This window comes from Aquila chrysaetos, chromosome 12 (assembly GCF_900496995.4).
Source record: "Aquila chrysaetos chrysaetos chromosome 12, bAquChr1.4, whole genome shotgun sequence".
Classification (NCBI taxonomy): Eukaryota; Metazoa; Chordata; class Aves; order Accipitriformes; family Accipitridae; genus Aquila; species Aquila chrysaetos.
Window position 1 is genome coordinate 11,691,998 of NC_044015.1, and position 26,805 is coordinate 11,718,802.

Consider the following 26,805-nt stretch of genomic DNA (forward strand, 5'->3'; position numbering starts at 1 on the left):
ATATTTTGCAGCTCTCTGTTGTTAGTTTTGGTTGTAGGAGTTATAAGGCGTTCTGAGGAAACCTTTTCAGTGTCTAAAACCATTCTCTGCCAAACAAATTTCAAATTACAGAACTTGGGTTCACTGGGGATTTTTCTTTGTTGTCTAACAAACAGTGCAAATAGGCCTTGCTGCAGTGGTTTTCTATCCATGCCAGGCAGCACTTGGTTCCTTTGCAGCCAGCCACTGGCCTCCTGCACGCCGTGTTAACACCTCCCAGCACGGCAGCTGAGGAGCTCTTCTGCTGATCCAGATAACGCGGGAACATGGAATACCTTTTTCAAGACTGATGTGATGCTGCTTGTCTCTGCAGAACCTGAAGCGATGTCAGAAGCACGAACCATAACCTTCATCTGAGGCAGTGTTCATTTACATTGCTACTCCAAAATAGTAATGCTTCATTCTTCCAAATGCGTGTGAGAGAGAGCAATTCTTTAATAAGAATTTATTGAAATTGCAGCCTGTGGATTCCAGACATTCAAAGCTCAGCTGGCTGCCTGGTGCTTGCAGGAGTATATCAACACAGAGGGGATCAGAAGCGCTCCAGTGAGGTGTGGTTTCCTCCATACCTCCCAGACGAGTAGCTGGGAAGTGCCCTGGAGCAGGGGTGCATGACACGGTGTACCTGCAGGTACAGATTACTCTCCAGGATTTCTATGCTCAGGCTGTGTTGTGCAGGAACATCTGTGTGAACAAGATGAGAGAAGCGCTCCAGCTTACAATAAATGTGTGTGTATGAATGAGGGTGGGTTTTTTGGCCCAAACTGGTTGGGCTCCCTTGCCTCCTATTGCATGGCCACAAACCCAGCTGTGCTGGCCTGGGGCAGCAGCAGGCGGGTACTGCCTCTTGCGCACACTTTGTACTGCAGCTCTCGCGCACACTTTGTACTGCAGCAGCAGAGGAAGATGCCTGTGGGCACAGCTCGGTATGAATCCTGTTACGTTACTGAGTCTGACGAGATTAACCTCCCTGCTAATCCAACTGGAACGCGTACTCAGAACAGTAATTAGTTGCGCTTACTGGGGTGTGGGAGATGTTGGTGTTTGAGTGAAGTTTAAAGCAAGTCCAAAATTTTTTGTATTTCTAATGAGCTCTTGAAAACTAGGTGAGGGTGAAGCACTGTTTCTTTAACCAAAACTGCTAAAAGCCCAATGCCACCTGAAGCTTAGATATCCAGCTGTGAATTACACAGCTATCTTTGATATCATCAAGTGCATCAGTATTCATCTCCAAACTTAAATCTGGAATTAATTTGGAGTTTGTATCTTCTTCTGCATCATCTGGTGCAGTAAACTCCACAACCCTTTCTGCTAATGTAGACTTTTCTGTAGATTGAAGAATGGTCGCTCTGTGCCACCATTACTGAAAATGGGATTATTTTTCTTTTCCAGTTTGGGTTCAGGAACAACCTGTTAGGGAATCAGAAGGGATGGACATTGAAAGATGTGCTGTAGTATTAGCCACCTTCCATTTCCACAGCTGTATTTATTGCATCCAGACAAAACTTGCTTTCCTTGGCTTGCCCCTCAAACATTGCGTTATCTCAGTTGTGTTACTACCACAAAACTGAAAACATGAAGCAGTTGTCCAATGGTTTTAAAGAGAACTATACTTAATAATTTCAGTATCAAGTCTACAAGGTTTCAGTATGATCTAATATCTGTTAAAGCTTTCTAGCTTCCCCTAGCTGTTACTGGTTTTCAAAAGAAGTCAGCGTTTAAACAGGAGGCAGGAGAGATGGGTGCAAGGTGAGCACAGACCAGAGCTTAAGAGAGGGCCCTACAGCAATAGGCTGTTCAGCACTGCCTTAGTCTGTGTGTGTGCAGAAATGGAACTGGAGATACTGGGAAAAATTCAGATGAACTCTAGCGACCTGGCCTCCCTTCGGAGAGCAGCTTCGCTGGTGTTTCAGTGGCGGAGTCCTGCTCTCTCTCAGTTAAGGTTTTGTTGTTCTTAGCAGGTCTTGATGCGTAGTGGGGCCCTTTGCCACAGTCTGCTTTCAGCTACATTGTTACCATTAGTTTTTTCCCTGCTTCTAACGTAGACAGTTTCAGGAGGTGGAATTAGGGTACCAGGGATTATCAGGTGTCTGTACAATATTCTATGATACTGGCTAAACCCAGTTTTAATTGGGGGTGCTTTGATGTTAAATCCTAGCTAAAGAAATGCCGTTTTAGAGTGAAGTTGATGTTTCTCAGGTCAATTTACAAAAATTATTCTGATTTTGTAACTGTAAAGCTCTTATCTACTATTACTGGAAAAAGACCATAAAATGTTACCTTAACATTAATGCCCCCCTGGCTGTGATGTGAGGTCTCACTGGTTCTGGTACTAGTACAATGATGAATTTTGTAAGTCTCTAAGATGGCTGTGCTTCTTGTGTACAGCTCAACAGCAGAGCCCTGTTCATTAACAAAAAAGATGTATCTGATTTCATGTTGCTTGTAAGAATTGTTAAAACAATTAATGGGCGCCTAAGGGTACAGCCAGGTGTAATAACATATGAAATTGTGTAGGTCACATGCTTATGTCGGGAGTTGCTGCCAGGGTGGAGCTTGCAAGGATACCCAGTCCTGAGGTAACCTCCGTTGTGGCAGGGGAAGGCGACGTGGACTATTTAGCATCTAGAAATTATAGCTTGGTTTTATCTATGTGCTAATGTTTTACATATGAAGGAGTGTCAAGCATGAAAATACTGCTTAACAATATTCAGTCTGGTTTTTAATACGTAATCCATCAGGACCAGTTAAGTGGGAAAGCAGTAATTCTTGCCTACACTTCCCGTGCCAGAAATGAATAGCGCAGTCTAAACAAGGATTGACATGCTAATGAGGAGCTTAAGCAGCCTGGGTACAGAAAACTGAAAATTAACCTGAAACGACATGTACGTTTTCACAGTACAAACCGAGCTTGCAATGAGTTTACTGTGTCAGTAAATTGATCTGTGCTTTGTTTCAAAAAGCCAGCTTGCCAGAGTGCTCACATCTCTTGTACAACAAATTTCATTATCTGAAATTCAGGAAGAAAGAACTACCTGAGCTCCAGTAATTTCATGATCTGTGATGGTCAGGGAAGCTCCAGTGAGCACGGATGCCAGATGCAGCAGCTGCGACACTATTGACTGCTCGTTCTCTGCTGTACCGACCTAAGGTGCGTCAGTTTTGTATTTTGGGCTTTTGATACTGCAGAGCTCTCATGAGGGGGTTCGGAAACAATCATGGGTTCTTCTGGTTTTCCAGTTCCAAGGGAAAAAGGAGAAGAGTAACAGTGACAATAGTGTCAAAACCATAATAGGAAGGATAACACTTGTAAGTTGGTTACTTGAATTTTTAATTTGCTTGTTTTAAAACTTCTCACGTAAACAATGCTACCAACAAGTTACAAAGTCGCCATGAAACGCACTTTTTATCTTACTTTGTGGACCTGTGCTTGCCTGCCTGATGGCGTGCACCATGCTGCATTAAACAAAACATGAACGCTGTGCACGCAAACTGACGGCTCGGTTTCAAACGCCTGGTGAGCAGAGCACAAACTGCAAAGGCATAGACTATGTATCTCTGCGCAAGAGAGGTGAGAAACACAGCACGTTCGAAGCTTTTTGTCTTTGAGGTGGTACTTAGGTACAGGGGAAGGCTGAGAGTCTGTCTTTTATTGCTCTGTTAGAGTAAATATGCAGAAGATTCATGTCCTCTACACAGTAGTACTCAGGCAGCGCATCATGTAACATGCTCCAGGGTAAGAATTGAAAAACATCTCTAGCCGTAGGGAGATTTCCACCAATGGAGAGGAATTCAACAGAACTACGCTATGATCTTTATTTGGAGAATGTTTAAAGGAAAACTAAGCAGTCGGTTGTGGCATCAGCATTAATGGTATCCCACTAATCTCAAGACCACCACCTCCAAGGAGGATGGGTCCTTCTCTTGAAAGGAAATCTTTGCAGTTAAGCAGTTTCTTTATAGGAAGAGTCTTTCTATGGAGTTATTTAGAAACACTTGTGCTTGATCTGTAAAGCATGCATTAAAAGTATGCCCATACTGAATCTGTTCCTAAGAAAACCAACCAAATTAGCATTGCAATTACCTAATGGATCTCTTCTCCTGCCTCCAAATCAAAAATGGGATGAGGAATGCCAGCCAGAGGAAGGCTAATGTCACAGATACAACTTTATCAAGGTGGGAAGCTCAGCATACAAGGTAGTGATGCTTTACCTGTCTCTGAAAAAGAGATGCGATTAGAGTTTAAAAACAGCAAAAAAAGAGTTGAAGAGATAAACAGTTCTCAGCAGAAGCTCACCCAGAGCTTTGACAGGAGAAAGACCTGAAAATGGCTGCCTAAAAGCACTTTCTCAGTTCAAACATTGTCTGTCAAGAGCGTGTGGTCTTGCTCTATGCAGCGGAAGGGCACACTTCACTGGCACACACAAGCTCTGAGATTCACTGACATTTTCTATCGCCTCGTTCCAGATCTCCCTCGTCGCCTGCTCTCTAGCTTCCTGGTGCTTTTCTCCTGCCACTGCCATGCATTAAGGCATCTTTAAAATAAGCTGAATAAAAAGTCCTCACCAGTAGTTTTGCATGAGGCACTGGTTTTTAAAAGCAAGTTGGGTCTAGAAGGATGAGGAGATCATTTAAAGAAGCAAGAGATGCTGCCTTAGTGTTAGTGAAGCACATGCATTTTCAGTGTGTCTGTGTCTGGGCAGAAAAGGTGGGGCTAAAAGACTGAAATAGCTTCAGTTTATCTGCATTTTTACTGGGAGCTTTGCTTTACCGGTCAGCACAAGCCTTTGTGTGGCAGAAGGGCTTTAACACGTTGTATTTCAGTGACCGTTATCCCCTGGAGGTAATGCGTGTTAGAATGGCACACCAGAATTGACGGGCAGCTGAAGGAGTCCCTCTGTATTATTTTCAGGATACTAAAAAGCACAAAAAATGGACTGGGAACCCAATGCTGTATTTTGCAAGATGCAAGACCATAGGACAGTGTAGGCATCAACCTGAATTGAGGAAACATGTGCAAGTGAGTGCAGGCATTTAGATAAACAGTGCTTGCAGGCTTTAAATCTGCAAGGTGTGATTTGCTGAAGCGTGGCTGGAAAGTTTGCTGATGCTAATTTCTTATTAAACTTGTCACCTTATGGGAGCGTTAAATGCAGTGCTGATGTGGATGTTCTGATAAAAAAAAAAAAAAAAAAACCCAAATCACACCTTTTAAGAGTCATCAGGGAAGAGGACCTGCCTACTTTACAGGTGCTATTACTGCTTTAAAATATGTATGTTTTAGATATACATATATTTTATGAAACTGATTTTTCACTGAATTCCTGCTATACTGTATTCCAGCTGCACAGTATTTTTTCCCTAGGCAGTAGCTAGCAAATTATACTCTGCTGTTTATTTTCACACTTTTTAATCCTGTGAAAAGCTCTGGTAAATGTACTTGTCCCTACCGTTTGCTAAGAACCATTAATCAGGACTGCTTTTGAGCTATGGTTCATAAAGACAGAGGTGAATTATAAGAGAACACAACACTAAGGTCCAATAATAATGTCTCTAGTTAACAGAGATAAGTTTACAGCCTCATATTCTCCTGGGAAAATGACTGTGTGGTCTCTACTGTACCAACTTCCTAAAGCCATGTTCAAATTATCATGTTGCTGAAATGGAGTGTCCACTGAAAAATCTTTCACCTGGACAGGAAAGAGTGAGCACCGCTTCCTGCATTTGCACAAACTGAAAAAAAAGTAAAAGTAAAGTTTCAAATTTTAAGAGCAATTTAAAAATCTTCTGCCCTGTTCTGTTTCCTGCATTCAGTTTCTTTTGCGAAGAGCTTTTTAGATACCAGGGCTGTATTTTGGAATTCCAAGTTTTCCTCCCATGCTGCTATCGGCAAAGAGACATTCAGAAAGACTGTACTGGAAAATACATAAGAACTGCTTTTTTTTCCTAGCTACTCTTTTTGTGCACATCTAAGCTCCTGACCTAATAGTCGGTGTCTGGTGTGCAATTCCCCACTGTTCCTCTTTCCTTCTACTAAAGGAATTAGTTGCTCAGTGTAGCCAATTGGTTTGGTTTTTTTTTTTTTGGGGGGGGGGGGGGGGGGGGGGCGGGGAATAAGAGTTGTCTCAACTGCATCAGTGCACTTTCCAAGGGAAGAAATTGCAAGAAAAAGAAAATTCTCAACTATAGTGAGTGGAAAGAATAATAATATATTTGGTCATGTAGCTCTGTGCCATCTGCCACTATCACTGTAGTGATGGCCCAAAATTCTCACCTACGGATGGAGAACAGAAAGTTGAAGGTCCAGTCCTGAAAAGATACGCAGTGGGTGGTACCTAGGAGTTCAGGAAGGCTTCCAAGGGAGATGAAAAGATACCTCAAGTGTTGGGGGTTTTTTCGTGATGTTACTTACTGTAAAGCATCTTAAAAGATAATTGCTTTTTCAACTGATTGCCCATTTTCATGCTGCACCATGGATAATTCCAGCGTAATAACCATTTTGGTTGGTTATTCCTTTTGTGCTCAGCTGCTCAGATGACCTGCTTGCCACGTCCAAATCCTCAAAATAAACTTTAGCTTCGTGGAATGTCAAGGCTCTGGGCTTTGACTCATGTTTGAGAACAAGTGCTGAAGTCTAAACACGGCTCTTCCAGCGTAGCACCTTTATAACATTTGTTTGATGAGCTAATACAGATAGGGCCAAAACTGCTTCAATGGAGTTTGAGTATCATATAACCTAGATCACCATTTCATTGTGGATTTATTGTCATTTTAATTCTATGTTTTTGTACATAGGAACTCTGCTTCATTCCATGCACTGATAAGTGACATTCCTGAAGAAGTTTTCTACAAAAATGTTTTCTACATCTGTTTTCTATTTGTCCTCCACTTTTTACCCCTTCAATCTGCAGGCCTGATCAATTCTGGGATTTGGTGGCAAGAAAGAATTTGAGGATCGAGGATGATCCAAACGCTGCACGGTAGGAACTGTATAAGCATGGCCTGCCGGATGCTCTCAGAGCAGAAAATTTTTGTGAGAAACTCCCAGTGATGTCATATTTTCCAAGGCACCATTATAAACTTTAATTTTTTAAAAATCTTCGAGTTACTCAGAAGTCTGGCACTGTCCGAAGTAGGAGCTTTGCTGGTATGATATGAGCATCTGTAGTGGGAGGAAGGGTAGACATTGATGTTAGGAGTTCTCTTAATCCAACTGAAGATGAATTTAAGGAACCAAGGTGGAAGAAAGAATCCATAAATACCAGATGCTGATCAGAGCTCAAAAGTCTCAGGACAACTAAAGACCATGGATGTAAAAGTTAGGATTAAAACACAGTACGTTATCTAATACCAGGACATATAGTAAAAAGCAAAAAAATCTTTATTATACTGTGCCAGATACCAAATAGAACATTTTGCCCAGTATACTTCTGCCCTACTACCCCTCTTAAAATATAAAATGTTTCTGGTCGTGAGTACTTCTGGTACATAACCACTCAAGTCATAATTAAGGAATTTATATGCTCATTTACATGACAAAAGAGATTTTTTTTTCCCCAACACTGCCAGATTTCCCATGTAATTCCAGACAGAAGATTTAATCCAGTTTCACATTAATTGTACATTCTTTATATTCTGTGTACAACGTGTAAGGCATCTGCACACTAGCCTGTGGATATGCAAGCAATGAAAACTGCAATTTCAAAGTACTTACAAATTGCTAAATAATCTGGAAAACAAGCCCTAGACTATTCAACAGAAAGAATCTTTTTTTCCCCACTGAACAATTTTTACCTTAATTCTTACCTCTAAAACAGTGACAAAAGCTCTCTGCTCCTCACTAGAAGCGGTGGAATAATACATTCATTAGTTTTCATACTGAACCAATGTACTTTCACCTGAAGACTAGTAAGAGGTCATGCTGGATATGTTAAATACACATAGTATTGGATTGAATGTAAACATTTGTTTGTAGTAAAATGGACTAAATGAGGATGGTAATAAATCAGTTTTGCATTCAGTGGGTATGACTCAGGCTCTGCATTAAACAAAGCAGACATCCAATTAAGAAATGCAATTCTTTTATGGACCCCAGAACCGATGAAACATGGTTTGCTATGGAAGTGACTTTAAAGTATGCAAGTCCATGGCGTGTAGTTGTCTGCCTGTTTGCACTATTCAAACTCATTGAAAATTAGTGGTGAAGCTCAGCCCTTGAGCCAGTTTTATGAAGTCTGACATGAATTTCAGAAACACAGGGAGAAAAGTGGTGGGCAGGCAATCCCAGGAGCTGCTGCCTTAGGAGGAGGCTCAAAAGTAGCGTGTGGTCATGCCTGTCAAAGACTTCTGCAGTGTGTTAGGGTAGCTGCACAGACACCCGTATTTAGTTGCTAAGTGATTTTAAAATCTTACTCTCATTTATCGTAGCATATTTAGAGTGTGAATCTACACACACGCTCTCTTGAGATGCAGTATAGTGCTGTAGCTGCTAATTCATTAGCACAGACCAGTCCTTCACCAAACCTTAACTAAGACAGGACTGCTAGAGATTTAAATTTTACCTTTTTAGTAGCCCTATAGGAAAAGGGCAACATCAGGTGGTTTACTTCTTTGTAATAATGCCATTGCTAATGTTATAAGCCTGAGGCACAATTACGAATTTTTTAATTTACAACCATAGCACTTGTTAACAAAAAGTAATTTTTAAAAGATAAAAAGCAACAAACATACCTTGGAATAGTTCTTTTTACTTTTTTGTGGTTTTTTTTCTAAATTTTCAGGTAGCTAATGACCACAAAGTGTTACCAGAGATGTAGGTCCCCCATATCTTCAGCAGTTCACATAGCACAGTACGTTTTCCAGTATTCATCAGCTTCTCTAGTGGCTGGTTCTTCTTTAACGCTACTTTGATAATGAATCAAGTCCAAACACAAGATTTTATATGTTACCAGATGTTTTTTCTAAAACTGGTGACTCACTGCAGCACAAATAGTTCCTCAACCAGAGCTGAGTATTTCTCACAGCTTTCATCATCATCCCAATCCCTCCAAATGAAGTCAGTGAAGAATGTAAAGGATATCTTCACATTACGGTGTGTAAGGGGATACAGCAGCAACAGAGAGCAGGAAAAAGTTGTGTTTGGTGAGTTAAAAAAAAAAGTTTGCAGATAATTCTCCTTATATGGAAAGACTGCGAATAATATAATTAGATGAGTCAAAATTCTGGCATAACTATCATTTGGGGGGGGGAGAGTAGGAAGCACTCCAGGACAATAAAACTTCTCTTTTCTTCTGCAGAATATAATCAGTAGCATACAAAATAAGCAAAACTTTCTTAAAGACAAGAATTTGAGATTAGTAGCATTATTGGATGTTTCAAGCCATCTCCTGAATACATCCCTGCAGAGAGATAAGGCTGAAGGAAATGAGAACATGTAAACACATTGCAAAACCACCTCTGGAAGCAGAAGGAAAGGGGCTACTAAACTCGTAACATGAAAACTAATCACAAGAACAGCAAGTTTGATTCTGTTCTTAGGAGAAGCCAAGTTAGATTTCTAGTACATCCCTGACTGTGAAACAACATTAGACTTTTAGATATTTATAGAATCATAGAATCACAGAATCATTTAGGTTGGAAAGGACCCTTGAGATCATCGAGTCTAACTGTTAACCTAACACTGCCAAGTCCACCACTACACCATGTCCCCAGGTGCCACATCTACGTGTCTTTTAAATACCTCTGGGGATGGTGACTCAACCACTTCCCTGGGCAGCCTGTTCCAATGCTTGACAGCCCTTTGGGTGAAGAAATTTTTCCTAATATCCAACCTAAACTTGCCGTGGCACAACTTGAGGCCGTTTCCTCTTGTCCTATCACTTGCTCCTTGGGAGAGGAGACTGACCCCCATCTTGCTACAGCCTCCTTTCAGGTAGTTGTAGAGAGCAATAAGGTCTCCCCTGAGCCTCCTTTTCTCCAGACTAAACAATCCCAGTTCCCTCAGTTGCTCCTCCTAAGACTTGTGCTCTAGACCCTTCACCAGCTTTGTTGCCCTTCTCTGGACACGCTCCAGCACCTCAGTGTCTTTCCTGTAGCGAGGGGCACAAAACTGAACACAGTACTCGAGGTGTGGCCTCACCAGTGCTGAGTACAGGGGGACAATCACCTCCCTGCTCTTGCTGGCCACACTATTTCTGATACAGGCCAGGATGCCGTTGGCCTTCTTGGCCACCTGGGCACACTGCTGGCTCATACTCATCCGGCTGTCAACCAGCACTCCCAGGTCCTTTTCCATTGGGCAGCTTTCCAGCCACTCTTCCTCAAGCCTGTAGTGTTGCATGGGGGTGTTGTGACCCAAGTGCAGGACCCAGCACTGAGCCTTGTTGAACCTCATACAATTGGCCTCGGCCCATCGATCCAGCCTGACCAGATCCTTCTGTAGAGCCTTCCAATCCTCAAGCAGATCAACTCCCCACTCAACTTGGTGTTGTCTGCAAACTTACTGAGGGTGCACTCGATCCCCTTGTCCAGATCATTGATAAAGATATTAAACAGAACTGGCTCCAGTACTGAGCCCTGGGGAACACCACTTGTGACCAGCCACCAACTGGATTTAACTCCATTCACCACCACACTTTGGGCTTGGCCATCCAGCCAGCTTTTACCCATTGAAGAGTATGCCCATCCAAGCCGTGAGCAGCCAGTTTCTCCGGGTGAATGCTGTGGGAAATGGTGTCAAAGGTTTTACTGAAGTCTGGGTTGACAACGTCTACAGCCTTCCCCTCTTCCACTAAGCGAGTCACCTTGTCATAGAAGGAGATCAGGTTAGTCAAGCAGGACCTGCCTTTCATAAACCCATGCTGACTGGGCCTGACCACCTGGTTGTCCCTGGTTGTGCCGTGTGATGGCACTCAAGATGATCTGCTCCATAACCTTCGCTGGCACTGAGGTCGGACTGACAGGCCTGTAGTTCCTCCTTCTGGCCCTTCCTGTAGATGGGTGTCACATTTGCTAACTTCCAGTCAACTGGGATCTCCCTGGCTAGCCAGGACTGCTGATAAATGATTGAAATGATAATCTCTTGGAATGTCCCCATGCTTACAAACAAAAAAGGCCAAAAAGCCCTGGACCTCGCACAGATTTATGCAGAAAAGGCAGAATGTGTATTTTAAGACAAAGGTGTTCAAGTGTTATAGGTCTTGAGAACCATCTCATTTGAACGACCACTCTCAGACTAGATAGAACAAGCCCAAATTAATCAACTAAGTTTTGTTTATTCTCTAGTTTGTAACCTGAATCTTGAAGAGCCAGGAGAGAACTTTGAACTGCTTGCTCACATGGATCCCACACACACATCCAAACTACTTGGATCAGCTGGGACAACAGATGAGCAGTAGCACTGGTGTTTATTGTGTGACCTTTTACAGCTGCCATAAAATGGTTCATCCTCCTCCCTTAGGGCTAATGCAGACATTTAGTTTGGCCAGTGGAGCTGGCAGGCTGCTCACAGGACTAGCCAAAGACTCAGCAATGCTTCTGGAATGGAGTTTGGCTTCGCTCATCAGTTGGGCAAGGCAGCAGTCTGCCACAAAAGAAGAGAAAGAGAAGAGGGGTTAAAAAAATACCACACCTTTGTAGAGGCCAGCTGCCCTGGTGCACTTGGGTAGGAGAGATGCATTTGTATTAGCCCAACAGAAGCTGGGTGGCTCTGCTACGCTGATAAAAAAGACGACGAGCAAGTGCGATGAAATAACAGCTGGGTTAAGCCACACTGACCAAAAGGAGCAGACCAAAAATAGACACCAGTGGGTCAGCATCTTCTTCCTGCACCAATCCTTCCCACAGTGGAGAGAAAATGTGCCTGTTGAAGGGCTCACTAAGAAACTTCTAACTTTTTCAGCCCAGGAGAGGCACTGGAGAGGCTGTCAGCCTTGGCAGCATCTCTGATGCAGCAGTTATCACAGAAGTTTGCTTCCCAAGGGCTTCTCTTGTCTTTCATAGGAGCACCTGTGTTCACGTGATTACAGTGGTTAATGGTTCACAAAGCATCTGGTACCCATAGGAGGACGTGGATATTAGGTAGAAGTTGAGGGAGCAACACACTTGGTTTTATGTAAATTAGGACAAATCATGCAGAAAGATGTTCCTCTGCATATGCTTATGAAAAAGGATCATCATCATAATCAGACAGTGGGAGAATCAGAGCTAGACTCTAGCTTTAATATCAGTTTGTTCCCAATATTCACAGTAAATAGCCCCCGAAACAGCAACAACTGTCTCACTAACATTAAACATATTAATAAAGCTGAAAGAGGCAATCTTGTGTTGGATTAAAAGCAAGCAGTTACTGCATTTGTTTGGAAGCAGATCCTGCATGCTTGCTCTTGGCAATAACATGATAATCTTTTAACATCCTGAAGACAATTTCTACATATGATACTTTTAATACTGTTAACAAGAAAGACTTCAACAGATACGAAACCCACTGTGGAAATGAATGTTGCCATTCTCTGCTGGGAATCACACGTTCACTAGGTTCCTCTAACTGCATGCTCGTATGGCCCTCACCTACTCTGCTGTTAAGGGTCTTTGCAATTTTTGGAGTAGGCTATAATATATAAAGTGAGAAAAACAAAGTCAAACCATTAGGAGAAAAGTCTGTTTACAAATTGCAGACTGCCATTTGATAATCTTTATTCTAAGGGTGAGGCACCAAAAATGAAGCAAAACAAATCAACAGCTAAAAGTAAAAGCATTTTCCTGTTTGCAGACTCTCGAGAGCTTCAGTTTAAGTTTTTTTTTTTTCTTCCCTCACACAGGACAAGTCCAAGACTAAATTTTTCAAAACTCAGAGTTTTGTCTTTTAGCGTTCCAAATTGCATTTACTCGACAAAGTTTTCAAACAATTTAGTCTTAAACTTTTTCCAAAGAAAAATCTCTGGGATTCAAACTGATTGCTTTAGAAGTGTCACTTTAAATTTTTCACTGGGAACAAAGACAATGTTGCAACAACCTTATCTCCTCAGGTGTTTCTCAATCACAGGAGTCATCAGGATCCATACCAATGTTGCCTACTTGACATTTTTGACCAAAAAGACGTTTTAAAATGTCCTGTCAGCTCTCAAGATAAATTCCTATAGCCTTAAAAATGCTGTGCACTGAGAACAGTAAAGCAACAAGGAACAATGCCTCTGGAAGTGACAAGAATAAGGTGGGAGGAGACCAAGTACCAGAGCCAAGGATGGGGCAACTAGAAGCTGATAAACATTTCTATGCAAGGTGAGCTCAGCCAGACAACCTTCCTAGCAATGTGACATGGATTTACTCAAAATACGTGTTCAGTCTTACTGCATTTTAGATTCAAGTTTTCTATGTATGGTATAAGATTCCTCTTATACCATTACCAAAACAAAGTACACTTTAAAATATTTCTGCTATGAATACGGCTCATCAGTTGATGTTGTATCATCTGTAAATGGCAAAATAGTGCAAAAAGCTAAATGCCTCGCAACTTCCAACGCCTGGGCAATTCAAATCCAGCATCACCCTGTCCCTCTCCAGGCCAGGCTTCCAGCAACATTACGCAAAGCTCCAATTCCTCCAGAATATTATCAACCAGCTCTCTTGGTATATTTTCAAAATGAAGGGAAAATGGTTCCGCAAAAGATACAGAGGCTTTAAGCTGACACGATGAACTCTGAGGCAGTTTGCAAGTAACCTAATCTAGACAAAAGGCTACATATGTCAGTACCTCTTTACATTAGCGTCATCATACACGCAAAGAACTAGAGAGACAGACGTAGCTGTATGATCTTGTGATTCAACTCACAAAGCTACTTAAATAAATGGTTATAATATTAAACTAAAAATCAGTATTTATGAGAATAGCACCTTATCCTCCTGTAATTCTTTCTTGGCGGAATATTTTTGAGTCTATGTGCAATATATATTAAAAATAAAGGCTACATCAGGTAGCTATAGTAACCAACATCTACAAGCAAGCAACAAAAGCTTATTTAAGCTGTCCCAAATGCTGATTTCTGAATTTACATTTTAAAGGATGGTTCCTTTCCTCATTGCCTGTGACTCATATATCAAAGTTGTCTAAACAATGCAAGTAGCTTCCTTAGCTTTCCCACACTATATAACTTATTTTGAGTTGCTTCCAGCTTTGATGGAGCCTTTGTTTTCAGACCGAAACTTTCCAGGTTCAGCCTCGGTAAAGGTGACCTTCAAACTCTGAGTGGAGACTCTCCCAAAGAGACCAGTGGAGGAGGAGTTACGGTAAACTTAACTACAGACTCAGGTCTGGTTTGTTTTGTTCCAAGTAAATGATCTTTGTCAGGAAAGTAAGTTTAGTAAAACCAGATCTGCACAGCCAACTATGTAGAAAGCTATCTCTGAGGGGGACTTTAAAATCACTGTAAATAAATAAATGAACCAAAAGATGTGAACACATGGTGGCTGAAAAGACATGTGTGTATAAAAACATTTATATTATTTCTGCATATGCTAATGGAAGGATTACTTCTAAAATGTACCCAGTTCTCACATCCAGCATTTTTACAGTGTTAAAAAATTTGGAGAGAGTTCAAAGTGATCACAAAGTATCCAAGGCCAAAAATAGGTCTAACAAAAAGACTTCAGCCTAGTTAGCTTATTCAAGAGAAGGCTGGGAACTTAATCTTGAGCTGAAAGTGTTTACATAACAGAAGTCTTAAAAGAGAACATTAGTTGTCTTTCTAAGAAAAAAAATCTCTAATCACAATACACTGTGCTTAGCAATGCTCATTTTATCCCATGGAAAGATAACTTCCTTCACTGAGAGAGACCCTTGGTGAAATTCTGTTATATTAAATACACTATATAGGTCATTAGCCTAGTGATTTTAACATGAGTTTTCATGGATCGTTGGGATACGTATCATCATGGGTAGCATCAAGGATACACGAAATAGATCGCCAGAGAAGTTATCTTGACAAGTATTCCAACAGAAGGTGTAATTAAATCTTCTGAACTGGTGATGAAACGTTCTGGTTTAGTCTCGCAGATCCCAAGCCTGTTGATTTCTTTCATCTTCAGTTTTTCCAAAAGGTATTTATCCATTGCATCACTGGCACCCTCTGCCTATAGACTCTCTCTTCTGCTGCTCTGCTGTTGTATTAACCAGGTGGTATCTCACTATTTCAAGACTGGTACAAAGGCAGGTTCTGCCTCTTGATGGCTCCAGGTCTGCACATACCTAACAAGGTAACATGCCATCCCTGGTAACCTTTCTTCAAACCAGCCATTCACTGGAGATTTCCAACTCCACAAGCTCCAGGAAACATGAAAAATGCAGGACGTTATGGTGTACAGCTGCAGAAACTGTAACATGCTTGGAAGAGTCTTTTCCTATATGGTGCCATAGTTTGAAAGAGCATTACAGTTCAGGCTGGGACAACAACAGAATAAGACCACTGGCTATTCTGACCTTGTTTTGAAGACTGGAAATCTTTCTGTCCAGTTCCAGACAGCACAAGGGTGGTAAGCACAGCACTGTCTTCGATAACAGCCTATCTATCAGCTCATCTTTTTTTCCTTTCCTAAGTTGCTATATTCTATAACAAATACTGAATTTTCATTACTCAAGATATTCAGCTGAACACTATCAGCTGTTATCAGTACATTTCATCAAGTTTTTTCTTTTTATTACAACCCTAGCAAAATTGTTTTGTAATGTCTCAGGATAAACCTGTATGTGTCTTATCTACCAAAGAACATTGAATTTAGCTGTTGTTGTTGATCACACAAATTAGTTTATAGAGAACTAGCATTGGTGAGTCCTCAAATGCCCAAAATATATAGCAAAAAAAAAAAAAAATTAATGGCATGTTAATGACCTAACAATGAGTATGAAATATTTTTTCCAGTGCCTTTCCAGCCATGCAGGACAGCAGGAGTCATCCTTACTGAAAGCAAGTGCAAGTACCTCTTGCTTTGTGCCACGAGGTCTGCTCCTCACCCCTTCGCATTTTAGCTCCCCTGAGGCAGGAATCCAAGAGAAGCCTGCAAAATTATCTCATGTAATTTGTAGCGGGATGAACAATTGCTTCATTGAGCTAACTCCTGTTTATCCTCTGGAATCTGAATAAATTGGCAATCCCAACTGCAGGATGCGAGGAGAATAACACGCTGGGAGAACATCTGCCGTCCCAACTGCGACCTGGAAGGAAACGTGACCATGTGTACTTGGGTTCAGTATGAGAAAAATGCTAACTGTCTGTTGTACGCTTCAGGGGACTAATAAAGTTATGTGTCCTCTGTTTAAGCAGTGTTATTCATTCTTTTTTCTCTGTTTGGAAAGCCAGATGTTGCTAAACTGGGACCTGGCCATGTGGCTTCCAGTGAGTGAAGAGTTGTTATTGTCTCTTGTCCTGAGAGATGGAATTTGTTAAAATTGTGGGCACCTGTAGTTGTCCACAGTCGAGCTGAACATGAGGTGAATACGAGTGAAAGCTTTCAAGCCTAACTTCTTCTACAGGAGACCAGAAAAATCTCCTGCAGCTTGGCTCCTTTGGGACTTAGAGCCTCACATCCAGGGAGGGCAAGGAATGGCTGAAAGACATAAACACAAGGTGGGGCAAAAAAAAAGAAAACAGCTTTAAATATTTTCCCAAATTAAGGCGAGCTGAAAAGAACTCTTAGTGATTATCTGGAAGGTTACCATGCTTTCAGGTATTGTGTGGGGAATTAAGTTTATATTTGCGTAAATGAATTGGAAGGGAGTATCCCAAAGGGATACCCATCTGGCAAAACTCATTAAATCCAATTTACCTATTATGCAACCAACTTCATTGTAAGAAGAAATGCAGATGGTTTGGCAAAATGAAAGAGAAGCTAAATATGTCTGTGGGTTTGTAAAGCCCTCAAACAAGGGTATATAATTCATAAAAGTGGTATCCAGTGGTGTCTGGTAAATCAGTAACATTCAATAAGGCAGCCTTCCCTACTAATGTACAGGGACACTTCTTAGTTTTAAATATAGGAAAATGCAGGAGTGAATAAACACGTATAAAATTTCAGATACTATTTTAGAGCTTTGGGAGCTGCACTGAAGCGTTGATGAAAATGGTATGCTAGGTATGTATTACTATATAAAGATGTTTATGTTCTGGAGCCTTTTTGTTTTCTTAACCTTTGAAGTTAAACAGTTCGGGTGGCAAAAACTCGGTTGCCACAAGCCAGTGGCTGATGGGGAGGTGTGAAATGTGTTTTGAGAATGACTCAAGCCAAAAAGTGAACCAACAAAAACTACATTCTAGGTTAAAAAAACACCAGGCAGTCACAATGAGGTGCAATTTTAAAGAGCATTCTGTGATTTAAAATTGTATAAGAAATAACTTTTGAGAAGCATGCTCTGGTATCTAAATCTAATGTCATTTCAATGCTAGTTTAAATAGAACAGCGCTTCACTGACAGGCATCTGAATCTTTGCGAGAAAACAGGAGCAAGAGGGACTGATATGACCATCACATGAAGATGTAGCCTGTCCTCTGCACCCTCTCCTGGTGCTTACTGTAAGTTAACCCCATCACAAACAATTACGATTCACTGTTTAATAAATCAGTATGCTAAATCTTGATTTTAACTTCTTCATATGATTTTAAAACAACATGCTTATAGCTGGAGGTAAATTAACGTATCAAAAATGAATTGTCAGATAAATGTTGCAGTTGATCTACTCAGATAAATGCTTTTAATGTAATTAAATTCTCTGGTGCAATAATTTTCCTGAGCTCCAAAATGGAAGAAATAAGTAAAAGTTGAAGAGACTACCGATTTCCTATTCGTTAAAGATCTGACAAGTAAAAGAACAGGATACAGGTCTTAGAATTTCCCATCCCTTCGCAGTCACTGCATTTTTCTGAACACTTGACTTTGTCTTTCTGATACTTCCATGAACTGAGTGGCAGGGATGAAAATGTGGGTAGTATGTTAGGGTTCCCACCAAGCAAAATGCAGCTTACAGCTATGAAAACTATGTTTTTTCTTGCTTATTGAGTTCTTATTTTAATACATTTTCAAATCTCCTTAGGTAGCAGGAGACATTTAGCAGGAAATAGTCTATTTAGAAGGTATTTTAGACATTTTTCCATTGTTTATGGTATCCACTGATGAGTTTAGAAATGTAATTTCCTTCCCTAACAACCTTAAATTTCTCTTTGCTTCGATAATCCATAAGTAGCAGTGTGAGTCTTTACACAGCATTTTGCATGCTTCAAACTAGGAGGATAAATTCTCTTCTATTCAAAAAATTATGCACACAGAAGGAAACAGGAATTCAGTTGTTCCCAATGAATGAGGTTCAAACACTCTCCCTTATGGATCAGGATTAATTCCTAGTCCCTGCAAAATTAAGGTATCTTCCAGTCCCGTGATACCTATGGATGACTGAACAACCAGGGAATGGTCTTGCACATTTATATTCTTCCCCGTTCCACTTATGACTGCAAGGTCATAAGACTTAACACTCCCAAGAAACTGTGACTTGCCCTCTTCTTTAGCTGAGGGCTTGGTAGGGTAGACACAGCTTTGGCCACAACCTCTAGCCTCCGCAGACTGTATCCTCCTTCCCACAAGTCCCCGATGTGTTAATGGATAGGTGGTAGATGCTTTTATAGTCAGGAAGGAATGAGGATACAGTGTTTAAATGCTCTGCCAAGGAACGTCAAAAAAGTCAGCATTACAGTGGTGATGCTGGTAGGAAGGTCAAACTGCTAGACCATGCCCTCTTTTCTGCTAAAACAAAATCAGTGTTCCTTATTTTACTGTAAAGAAAGCTAGTAGCATTGTCAAACAGTTAGCATTTTCAACCTTGACTTTTCCGCTGTTTGTAATTTTGCAAAACTGACTCTTTTTTTTCCACTGAAACCGCATGTGGTCCACGTCTCATTATCCTTATGGTTGTTGGGTTTTTATGTTCATTTTCAGCTATGAGTGATTTGGATCAAAGAAAGATGTTAGGGAATAGTACAGTGTGCAATTTATATCAAAGCCACTGTATGTATTTCACAGTGACACTCTAAGGGACTGATGTTTGACAGGGGAATGGTCTCGATGTCAAAAATAAGCTTTTAGTGTTCCTGCAAACATCTACCTAAAGATGGCTGAGTTACAAACCTCTGAAAACTGTAGTTCATGCATGCTTTGTAGCTTTGCAGAGACTCTGTAGAGCTTAATAGCTATATTTTCAGAAGATTCTGTTCATTCCAAGTTTTTGGGGTTTTTTTGCTTCTTGGCTACAGGGGCTGAACATATTTTCCCTGAATTGCTTCTTTTGTCTATTTAGTCTTTGGTGGCAGGGGGACTTTGAGTACAGAGAATGTCTCTTCTGTCCTCTCAACTGGTCATCGTCTGACCATCAACAGAGGCACAGGCAATGCAGGGGAGAACATAGTGAGCTTTGGGGTACCAAGACTAGAGATGGGGCATGCTGACAGATGGCCAAGAACAGGCATGGGTATGTATCCCAAAGACAGCTCTGTAGGTCAGACTTCTTGTAGCTCCTCACCATTCACTGTATGCTCCAAGTCATGCGATGGAGAAGCAGCTCTGCCTCAGCTCAATTCCAAAGGGGAGCACAGACAAGTTGCTGAGGATCTTTAGGGGGAAGAACAAGCAGTTGGGGGAGATCAGTGAATCCCCAGATCCCGAAATTACATGCTGGTGTTGCCATCCTCCAGCTGGGCATCCACATTTAACTCTTCTGGCATAACAACAAATCAAACTGCAGTTTGCTTGTCAAGACAAACTATTTGTTTAGCAGGAGAAACATGAGCTCTGCTCATCCAAACTCTGTCATCTGACAGACTAGCCTTCTCAATCGACTGTCATACAATCATAGAATCATAGAATGGTTTGAGTTGGAAGGGACCTTTAAAGGTCATCTAGTCCAACCTCCCTGCAATGAGCAGGGACATCTTCAACTAGATCAGGTTGCTCAGAGCCCCGTCCAACCTGGCCTTGAATGTTTTCTTGAAGGTCCTCTCCATTAGATGGTTGATCTGACCTTGAGTGATTGGGAAACATGTACTTCCTGTGATGAGATTTCCTTCTTGAAGCAGTCCAAGTGGATTCGAGTCTGCTAGGACTTTTGTCCACAGTTTTTAAAATAACCCTCTCCAATGCTTGGTGAGGCTTGTCAGCTAATAAGCCAGTATCCCTTTTGATTTCTTTCCAGTTATTTTCTGCATCTAATCTGTCTAGTTTGTATTGTTATGGCTAGAAATGGCTAAAATATGGCTAGCAAGCTATAGCAATCAAACTGTAGAGCAGAAGGAAATCATTAGTTCCCCCTTTTATGTATGACCATACACAAATGCTACCTACACTACATCTCCAAATCACACACCAATTTTTCTGCAAGTCTTAAACCATGAGTCCAATGGCTAAGAAAGACCTTAGGCTAAAGGCATACAGCATACAAAGCATTGCAGCTTTTACAGGGAAAAGGAAGATCTAGAAAGGAAAAAGAAGATGGAGTTTCTTAGAGACTATGCTTTTTTGTTTTGTTTGTTTTTGAAAAGCAAAGGAATGTTCATAAAAACTGCTTAAAGAACATTAAACTTACAAAGGTGAACTCTTATAGTGAGGGAGACACTCGAATCAAGGTTGCTCTCAATAGGCATCTTGTATGAAGAAAAGAAGGGTTTTACAAATGATAAAACAGCAACACAATTTACTATTAATAAAATAATGTTCATGGCAAGACTGATTGGCAGACTGTGCTATGAAAAAAGAGGTTGCGACCATAAATGATAGTTAGGAACTAAACTGGGAAGAAAATTTCAGCTCTGTTAGCACTGGACAAAAGAAGGTATCCAGCTCTCTGTTGAAAACAATCTTGGGAATTCTGCTGGAAGGTCAGGAAGGATATTTGTTAAACAACTTCATTGTGGTCACACGGGTCAACACCCTTCATGGTGAGATACCTACGACCACCCCCAACACACACACTACTTTCTGGGATGGCATTTTATCATGGTTGGAAGATAGTTCTACTGGGAATGTTTTACAGTTAGTGTAAACAGCCCCAGCTCATGCATGTGAAGGATTTGCATAGCTATGCAAGTCAGTGAAGAACAGGGCTCAGACGTTATCCAAATGGATCTGGGTAAACAAGTCCTGCTCTTTACAGAGAGAACTTCATCAGCGCATCAGAAACCTAAATATTGCTGGAATTTTTTGGTGGCAGAGCATCCATCAGTGGACCCTGTAGTACAAGGATGAAGGTGGCACTGAGCCTGAGACTATTCTCAGTGAATTTAGTGTCTCTATACTACAGATGTAATACCATACAGAAAAAAATTTAATCAATTCTTCTGGCACACTTTCATCCGTGCAGTGCACTGCTGGTGTACTGATTGAGAATGGGAGTGCTAGAAGGGAAGAAGAGAAGTGCTGAGGAACATCTCATCCCCAAGAAGCCCACTGGATGTTTCAAGGCTGAGTCCACCCATCCATGCATGTCCCTTTCCCAATGCCCTCATCGGTGGGATTAACAAAGGTAGCTGTTCCTGGTGGTATTGGACAGGCGAGTGGAAGTCTGGGAGAGGGGAAGGAAGCATAGTCAGGGCTGGCGTGGGTCCTTCTGATGTTACTGCCACAGTCTAATGTAGGCTGCAAGATGTGGTTGCTTAAATTCAGCACAGGACTACACCGCAGAATAAAAAGAAGGAGTAAAGATAAAAGATAAAAATCTTATCTGCTAGGAATCGAAGATTATGAATTCATTTCATATACAACACCAGACACCCATTAACCAAAATGGTTTTTGGTTAAAAGGATGGGCTGTGTTTGAATCCACGATAGGAAGATGAAAAGCTGCACAATCCTTTCATGTTTTGTTTTTGTTTTAGCGTATTTCTTCCCAACAGTACAGTATTAAGGAGAGAAAATGAGGATACATCCCAGACCCACTTCAGAAAAGAGATAAAATAATCAGCTTATGTCTTTCATTTCTCCTGGGTTTGCAGAAACTTGTAAGAAGCAGATTACCTCTCATGAACAGGTTCAGAGATCCTTTTTTATTCACCTACCCATTGTTGCTGTACACAATTATTTAGGATAATCTGCAAAAGAGTGACAAAGAAAGTAAAACTTAAATAAACCATTTTATGAAACACCTTCTGCTTTCATGGCTAGTAGCTCTCTTTTTCTGTTCTATTTATAAGATTACAGTAACTTTGTGCTTCCATAAAATCATGACAGGTATGAATATTTAGTAACTAGTATGGTTCTGTGATTTTTTCTGTACTTTTACTGATAGCGGATACCTCAGACATTTAGTAAACTAATTCACGTTCTCTGCACATCTGTCCTTGATTGCAGAAGAACTTTTCTAAACAGGATGGCTCTAAACCATATTTTAATAAGGAAGTGCATTTCTTATGCATTTGTAACATTAGTCCTAAGCTGCATTTGTTGCACTGCATGCGGAAAGAGATCATTCGATCCTTAACCTCGTTCCCCCATCTGCAGTTTCTGCCATCCCTGTTGAAATAAAATGTGAGCAGCTTTAACTCTGTGCATCTTTTCTCTCTGGTTTTAGGCATGCCTGTAGGCCATTGCCTGGAGAAACCAAGCTTTGCCATGATTGCCCTTGACGCTGAGACTGAAGCAGCACCCAGCTGGTAAGAATGGAACTGAAATCCCACCTTGCATAGCACAGGGGCATTTTGATCATTTCGCTTTGGGCACTAGAAAGATGTGACGGATTGGTCGATTAAATTTGCAGTAGTTTATATGCTTCAGTGGAATCACAGAGATTATCCCAGCTGGGACTGAGTCAAAATATTTAATCCAACTTGGTAAAATAAAGTTTTCAACCAAGACAGAAAAACAAGTAAGCCTAAAGCTTGGCTTTTATCTTCATAAAAAGAAACGGTTTAGAGCAGGGTTTTTTTCCTGTGTTCCCCAACGCACTACTGGAGACTGCAGTGTCATTTCTTTTTGCATCCACCTGTAAAAGCACCTGAATTTTGTCACCCAGCCTTTCTGAATTTTGACTCTTTCGCATGGACTCTTTGGTGAATCTGCTGACTCGCTTGCTTTCTTTTAAGTGTTTTTGGTTATTGGGTGGCCGGGGAGTGGATGTCTGCTGCGATTACCGTTGTTTTGATTGCATCCACTGAGAAAAGCGGTAGGGCCTGCGGGAAGCCCCTGTGTGACGGAGGGCAGGGCAGGAAACTGCTGGAAACTTCTTCTTACATTGCCCAAACCAGCCAGACTGTGACAAGTGACATTTCATAAAGTTGCTTGGGTGGCTTGTCTGGTGACTGATAACTCTGTAAGGCTGATGGCGAGCACAGGGCTTTTCTGTCCTGTATTTTTTAGCGTAAACTGACATACATGTACTTGTAATGAAATGTTTGGGTGTACAGCAGTTTTCATTTGGGGATCCTCAAGCTATCTATTTACTTTTATTAGTAAATGTGGGTTGTTTTTCTCTGTGGGGGTTACTTTTATCAACCTGTTTTAATAATTGACACCCACTGAGCAACCAAGCTCCACTATCACAGTCTGAAACTTCTGAGCAGTTTTCCTTAGTGTATGCACTCAAATTTTGTCTGTGAACAAATGCTGATGCTAAGTCAGTATGGGAAGACTGAAAATTAAAGTGCTTGCTGCCCTGTGATGCTTACTAAAAACATTCTGGACCTCATAAGCCCCAAATGGGTCAAATGTCTTAGTGCATAGGTGTGTTAGCACTTAGATTGAGCTACTGTACAAGGACAGAGACTAACTCTGCTCTTAATTTGTTATTTCAAATTGCTTGTGGGCGTGCACCACATTGTTGCAATTTTTTTATTATCAAAAGGAAAGAAAATTCTGCTTTTCTTCTTTTTCTTTTTTTTTTTTTTTTTTTCCTAAAAGACGTCTATTCAAAGAGAGAGACTGCCAACCTTGGGAGTTCTGGCCTTCTGAAAGCTGACAGAATTTCCTGTATGAATTGCTTTTATAAAGGCTGTTTCCTCTCAGGTTTTTATGTCGCTTTTCCTTTTTCGCATTTCTTTGTTCTTACTCTCTCCCCACTTGTTCTCATTCAATTAAGCTGATCTGTATACTTCAAAAAAGAATTGAAGTAATAATATGCAGATTTCTACAGTTAACTTTATATATTTAAGTTCTTCCCTGACCACCTCTTTGTTAAATAGAAAGCAAATTTTCTTGAGGCTTGATTTCATTGTGATTAGGACAATTTGGGGCAGTAAGTGGTTGAAGACTTGCACGTGCTCTTGAAGCAGCAGCCATGTCATTTTTTCACCGTCGTTTCATTATGCCCATGCTAAGCCCAGCATAGTCACAAACCTTATCCACAATTATTATTCTTATTTTGCAGATGGTTAACTGAAAGTTTCGTTGTTGTGCCCATCCTATCTATCAAACAGTCCTTCCTTCCTTTCAGGCCACTCCTGCTGCACAGGATGACTCACTCCGCTTCCTGGGAGTTTCCAGACATAAGAATTTTTATTGACCAAGGTATATTTATGATTATTCACCCCTGAAAGCATTGCAAAGTTAGAGAAGTTATCCGGGTTCTGTGCTTTAAGACATGGTTATTTTACATGAGGATGCTTTTGTCTGTGTTGGAAAGGAAATGGGTTTATGGGGAATATACACTGCAATGCTTTGATAGGGTATTTCAGCAGGTAAGACATTAAAAGGTCATGTATTTATTGGGATATGAGGTTTAATTCTGGTTTTAGTTAGATGAGCACAGGTTTACCGAATGAGATCTGACTGCATCACTCTATCTGTACTAGTACTTTAAACATGTGTGTCAAAGATGAAATTGCAGTTATGAGTATGAAGTGGATTTTGATGGCAAATATCAGCAGATATCTCTTTCCCAGGATTTCTTTATTAGACTTAGTAACCTGGAAATGACAGAAGGGCTTCATGTAAGCTGTTGAGGATGGTCCTACATACATATTTTAAAATGTGGGAAATGATTAGTTAAAAAGCTCAAGAAAATTATTGTTTTTAGATACTAAAACTGAATATCTTTAAACCCCAGAATTTTGCATTAAGCTGAACTTTTTTCTCATTATCCATGGGAACCTCCCACATGTGGACAGACGATCCCGTTGCTCCACTGAGTGGGATTTGTGGCAATACCCTCTGATCCTGCTCAGAGTCCTTGCCCCCTTCTCACCTCCATCCTAATACTTCCCTCCCTCCCTCCCATCGATCTGCTCCATGTGGCTTCCTGGTCTCTTTTTCCTTGTTGCCTGCCCTGACGTGTCCACTCTCAACTGCAGGCATCAGCTAGGCTGTTACCGAATCTGAGAAGCTCCATCAGCACACCGTTTCCACAGCTTCTGCCTTGATGGCATCAGCTCAGCATCGCTTTCATAGCAGCCAACTTGTTTTCAGAAACTGAGGAAAAGGGGGGGAAGCGGCAGAAATCAGACTTTCCGCTGGAGATGTGTAACTCCAGCCTGAACAATAGCAATGCAGCGATGACTTTGTAACGCACCCGCGTCCCTTCTGCGGGTGCTGGGGGTGTCCGGGGGACTCTCGGCACAGCGGCTATCTCATCAAGGCCAGGTTAATACTCTGTTGGGGAGGCAAAAAGAGGAATCACTGCACCAATGTGTAGCACCAAACTTAATAACAACATCTACCAGCAGCAGGAAAATCTACAGGCTTTCTTACGAGTATGTGCTGTGGGGTCCTTGTGAACAGCTTGACAGAGGCTCTCAAGGCAAGAAGCGAAGGGTCGGCTTCTACAGGATACATGTGCTTACTTTAAAACAAGAAAGTGCATCTTTTTCCCAGAACAGTCTGTATTTTTTCTTTCAGCCACAGGCTGCATTCAGGATTTCTGAATATAACCAGCAGCGAGTTTACAAAGCCTTTGCTTGACTCTCCTATCAATTTCTATCTCGAGGAGTAGTTTCCTGTTTCCTGAGCAGGCTTCTGGGAGGCACTTTCTCCTGTAAAAACAGTTTTGGCTTTACATGATTCCTGGATTTTACACAATTAATCTTTACACAGTTCCTCAACCTGAGAAGTCACAGGGAGATCTTATTTATGGTGATAGCTAAAAATCGTAACCCAGTCTTTGGCCACCTCTGACAGAGCCGATGCCTCTAAGCAGTGCAGAGATCTGGATTTAGATACGAAATGAGTTCATTAAAAATCAAAGAGGCTGAGGTGTCAACACGGGTCCCCCTCAGACCCACCTTCAGGCCTGCGCCCTCGAAAGGCACAAGACCAACCAGGTTCAGAACGGTCCAGCTGGCAAAGCACAATCAATTTTCTCACATTTCTTGAGAAACTTGATTTTTTTTTTTTTTTCCCTATGAAAAGCCTTTAAAAGAAAGAACCGGGTGGCTTCTCTTCAGTTCTGACAGGGCAGAGGCGGTGGCTGGGCCCCGCGCCATGGCGGGGGATGGGGGGGGGCATTCCCGCTTGCGACAGGCAACGCCAACGGTGCCGCGAGGGAGATTCCCGCCCCCCACCTCCGTCAGCCCTGTCACGGGGGCGTCGCCCCTCCCGCGAGACCACCGGCAGCCGAGCCGCCCGCTGCGGTGCAGACAGGCAGAGGGCGGGAAACGAGCATTTCTCCTCCGGGCGGACCCCACCTCCCGCATCGCCCCTTTAACCTCGCGCATTCCGGGAGGAGGGGGAGGCTCCCGGCCTGCCCCGCGCCAGCAGCCCCGCCCCCGGCCGCGCGCGCCGCCTCGCCTCGCTTCGCCTCGCCCGGGCCGGGCCCAT

General features: G+C 41.7%; 1 protein-coding gene and 1 long non-coding RNA gene across 2 annotated transcripts; both read right to left on the reverse strand.

Moving 5' to 3' along the window:
• Positions 1–31: 31 nt before the first annotated feature.
• SHCBP1L (SHC binding and spindle associated 1 like) lies at positions 32–16,052 on the reverse strand. Its single transcript, XM_030032762.2, is given in 14 exon segments — positions 32–1,392; positions 1,395–1,449; positions 2,320–2,442; positions 3,075–3,160; positions 3,163–3,319; positions 4,252–4,257; positions 4,907–4,955; positions 5,572–5,787; positions 8,881–9,037; positions 9,040–9,228; positions 11,669–11,754; positions 13,536–13,756; positions 14,989–15,161; positions 16,043–16,052. Coding segments are annotated over 14 exon segments (1,740 nt in total). The 3' UTR covers positions 32–1,180.
• An 8,871-nt stretch (positions 16,053–24,923) lies between these two features.
• LOC121233697 lies at positions 24,924–26,761 on the reverse strand. The gene is made up of 2 exons (XR_005933678.1): positions 25,741–26,761; positions 24,924–25,641 (listed from the first exon to the last, which is right to left on the reverse strand). It is a non-coding gene; the product is annotated as an uncharacterized LOC121233697 (long non-coding RNA).
• Between the last annotated feature and the right edge of the window lie 44 nt (positions 26,762–26,805).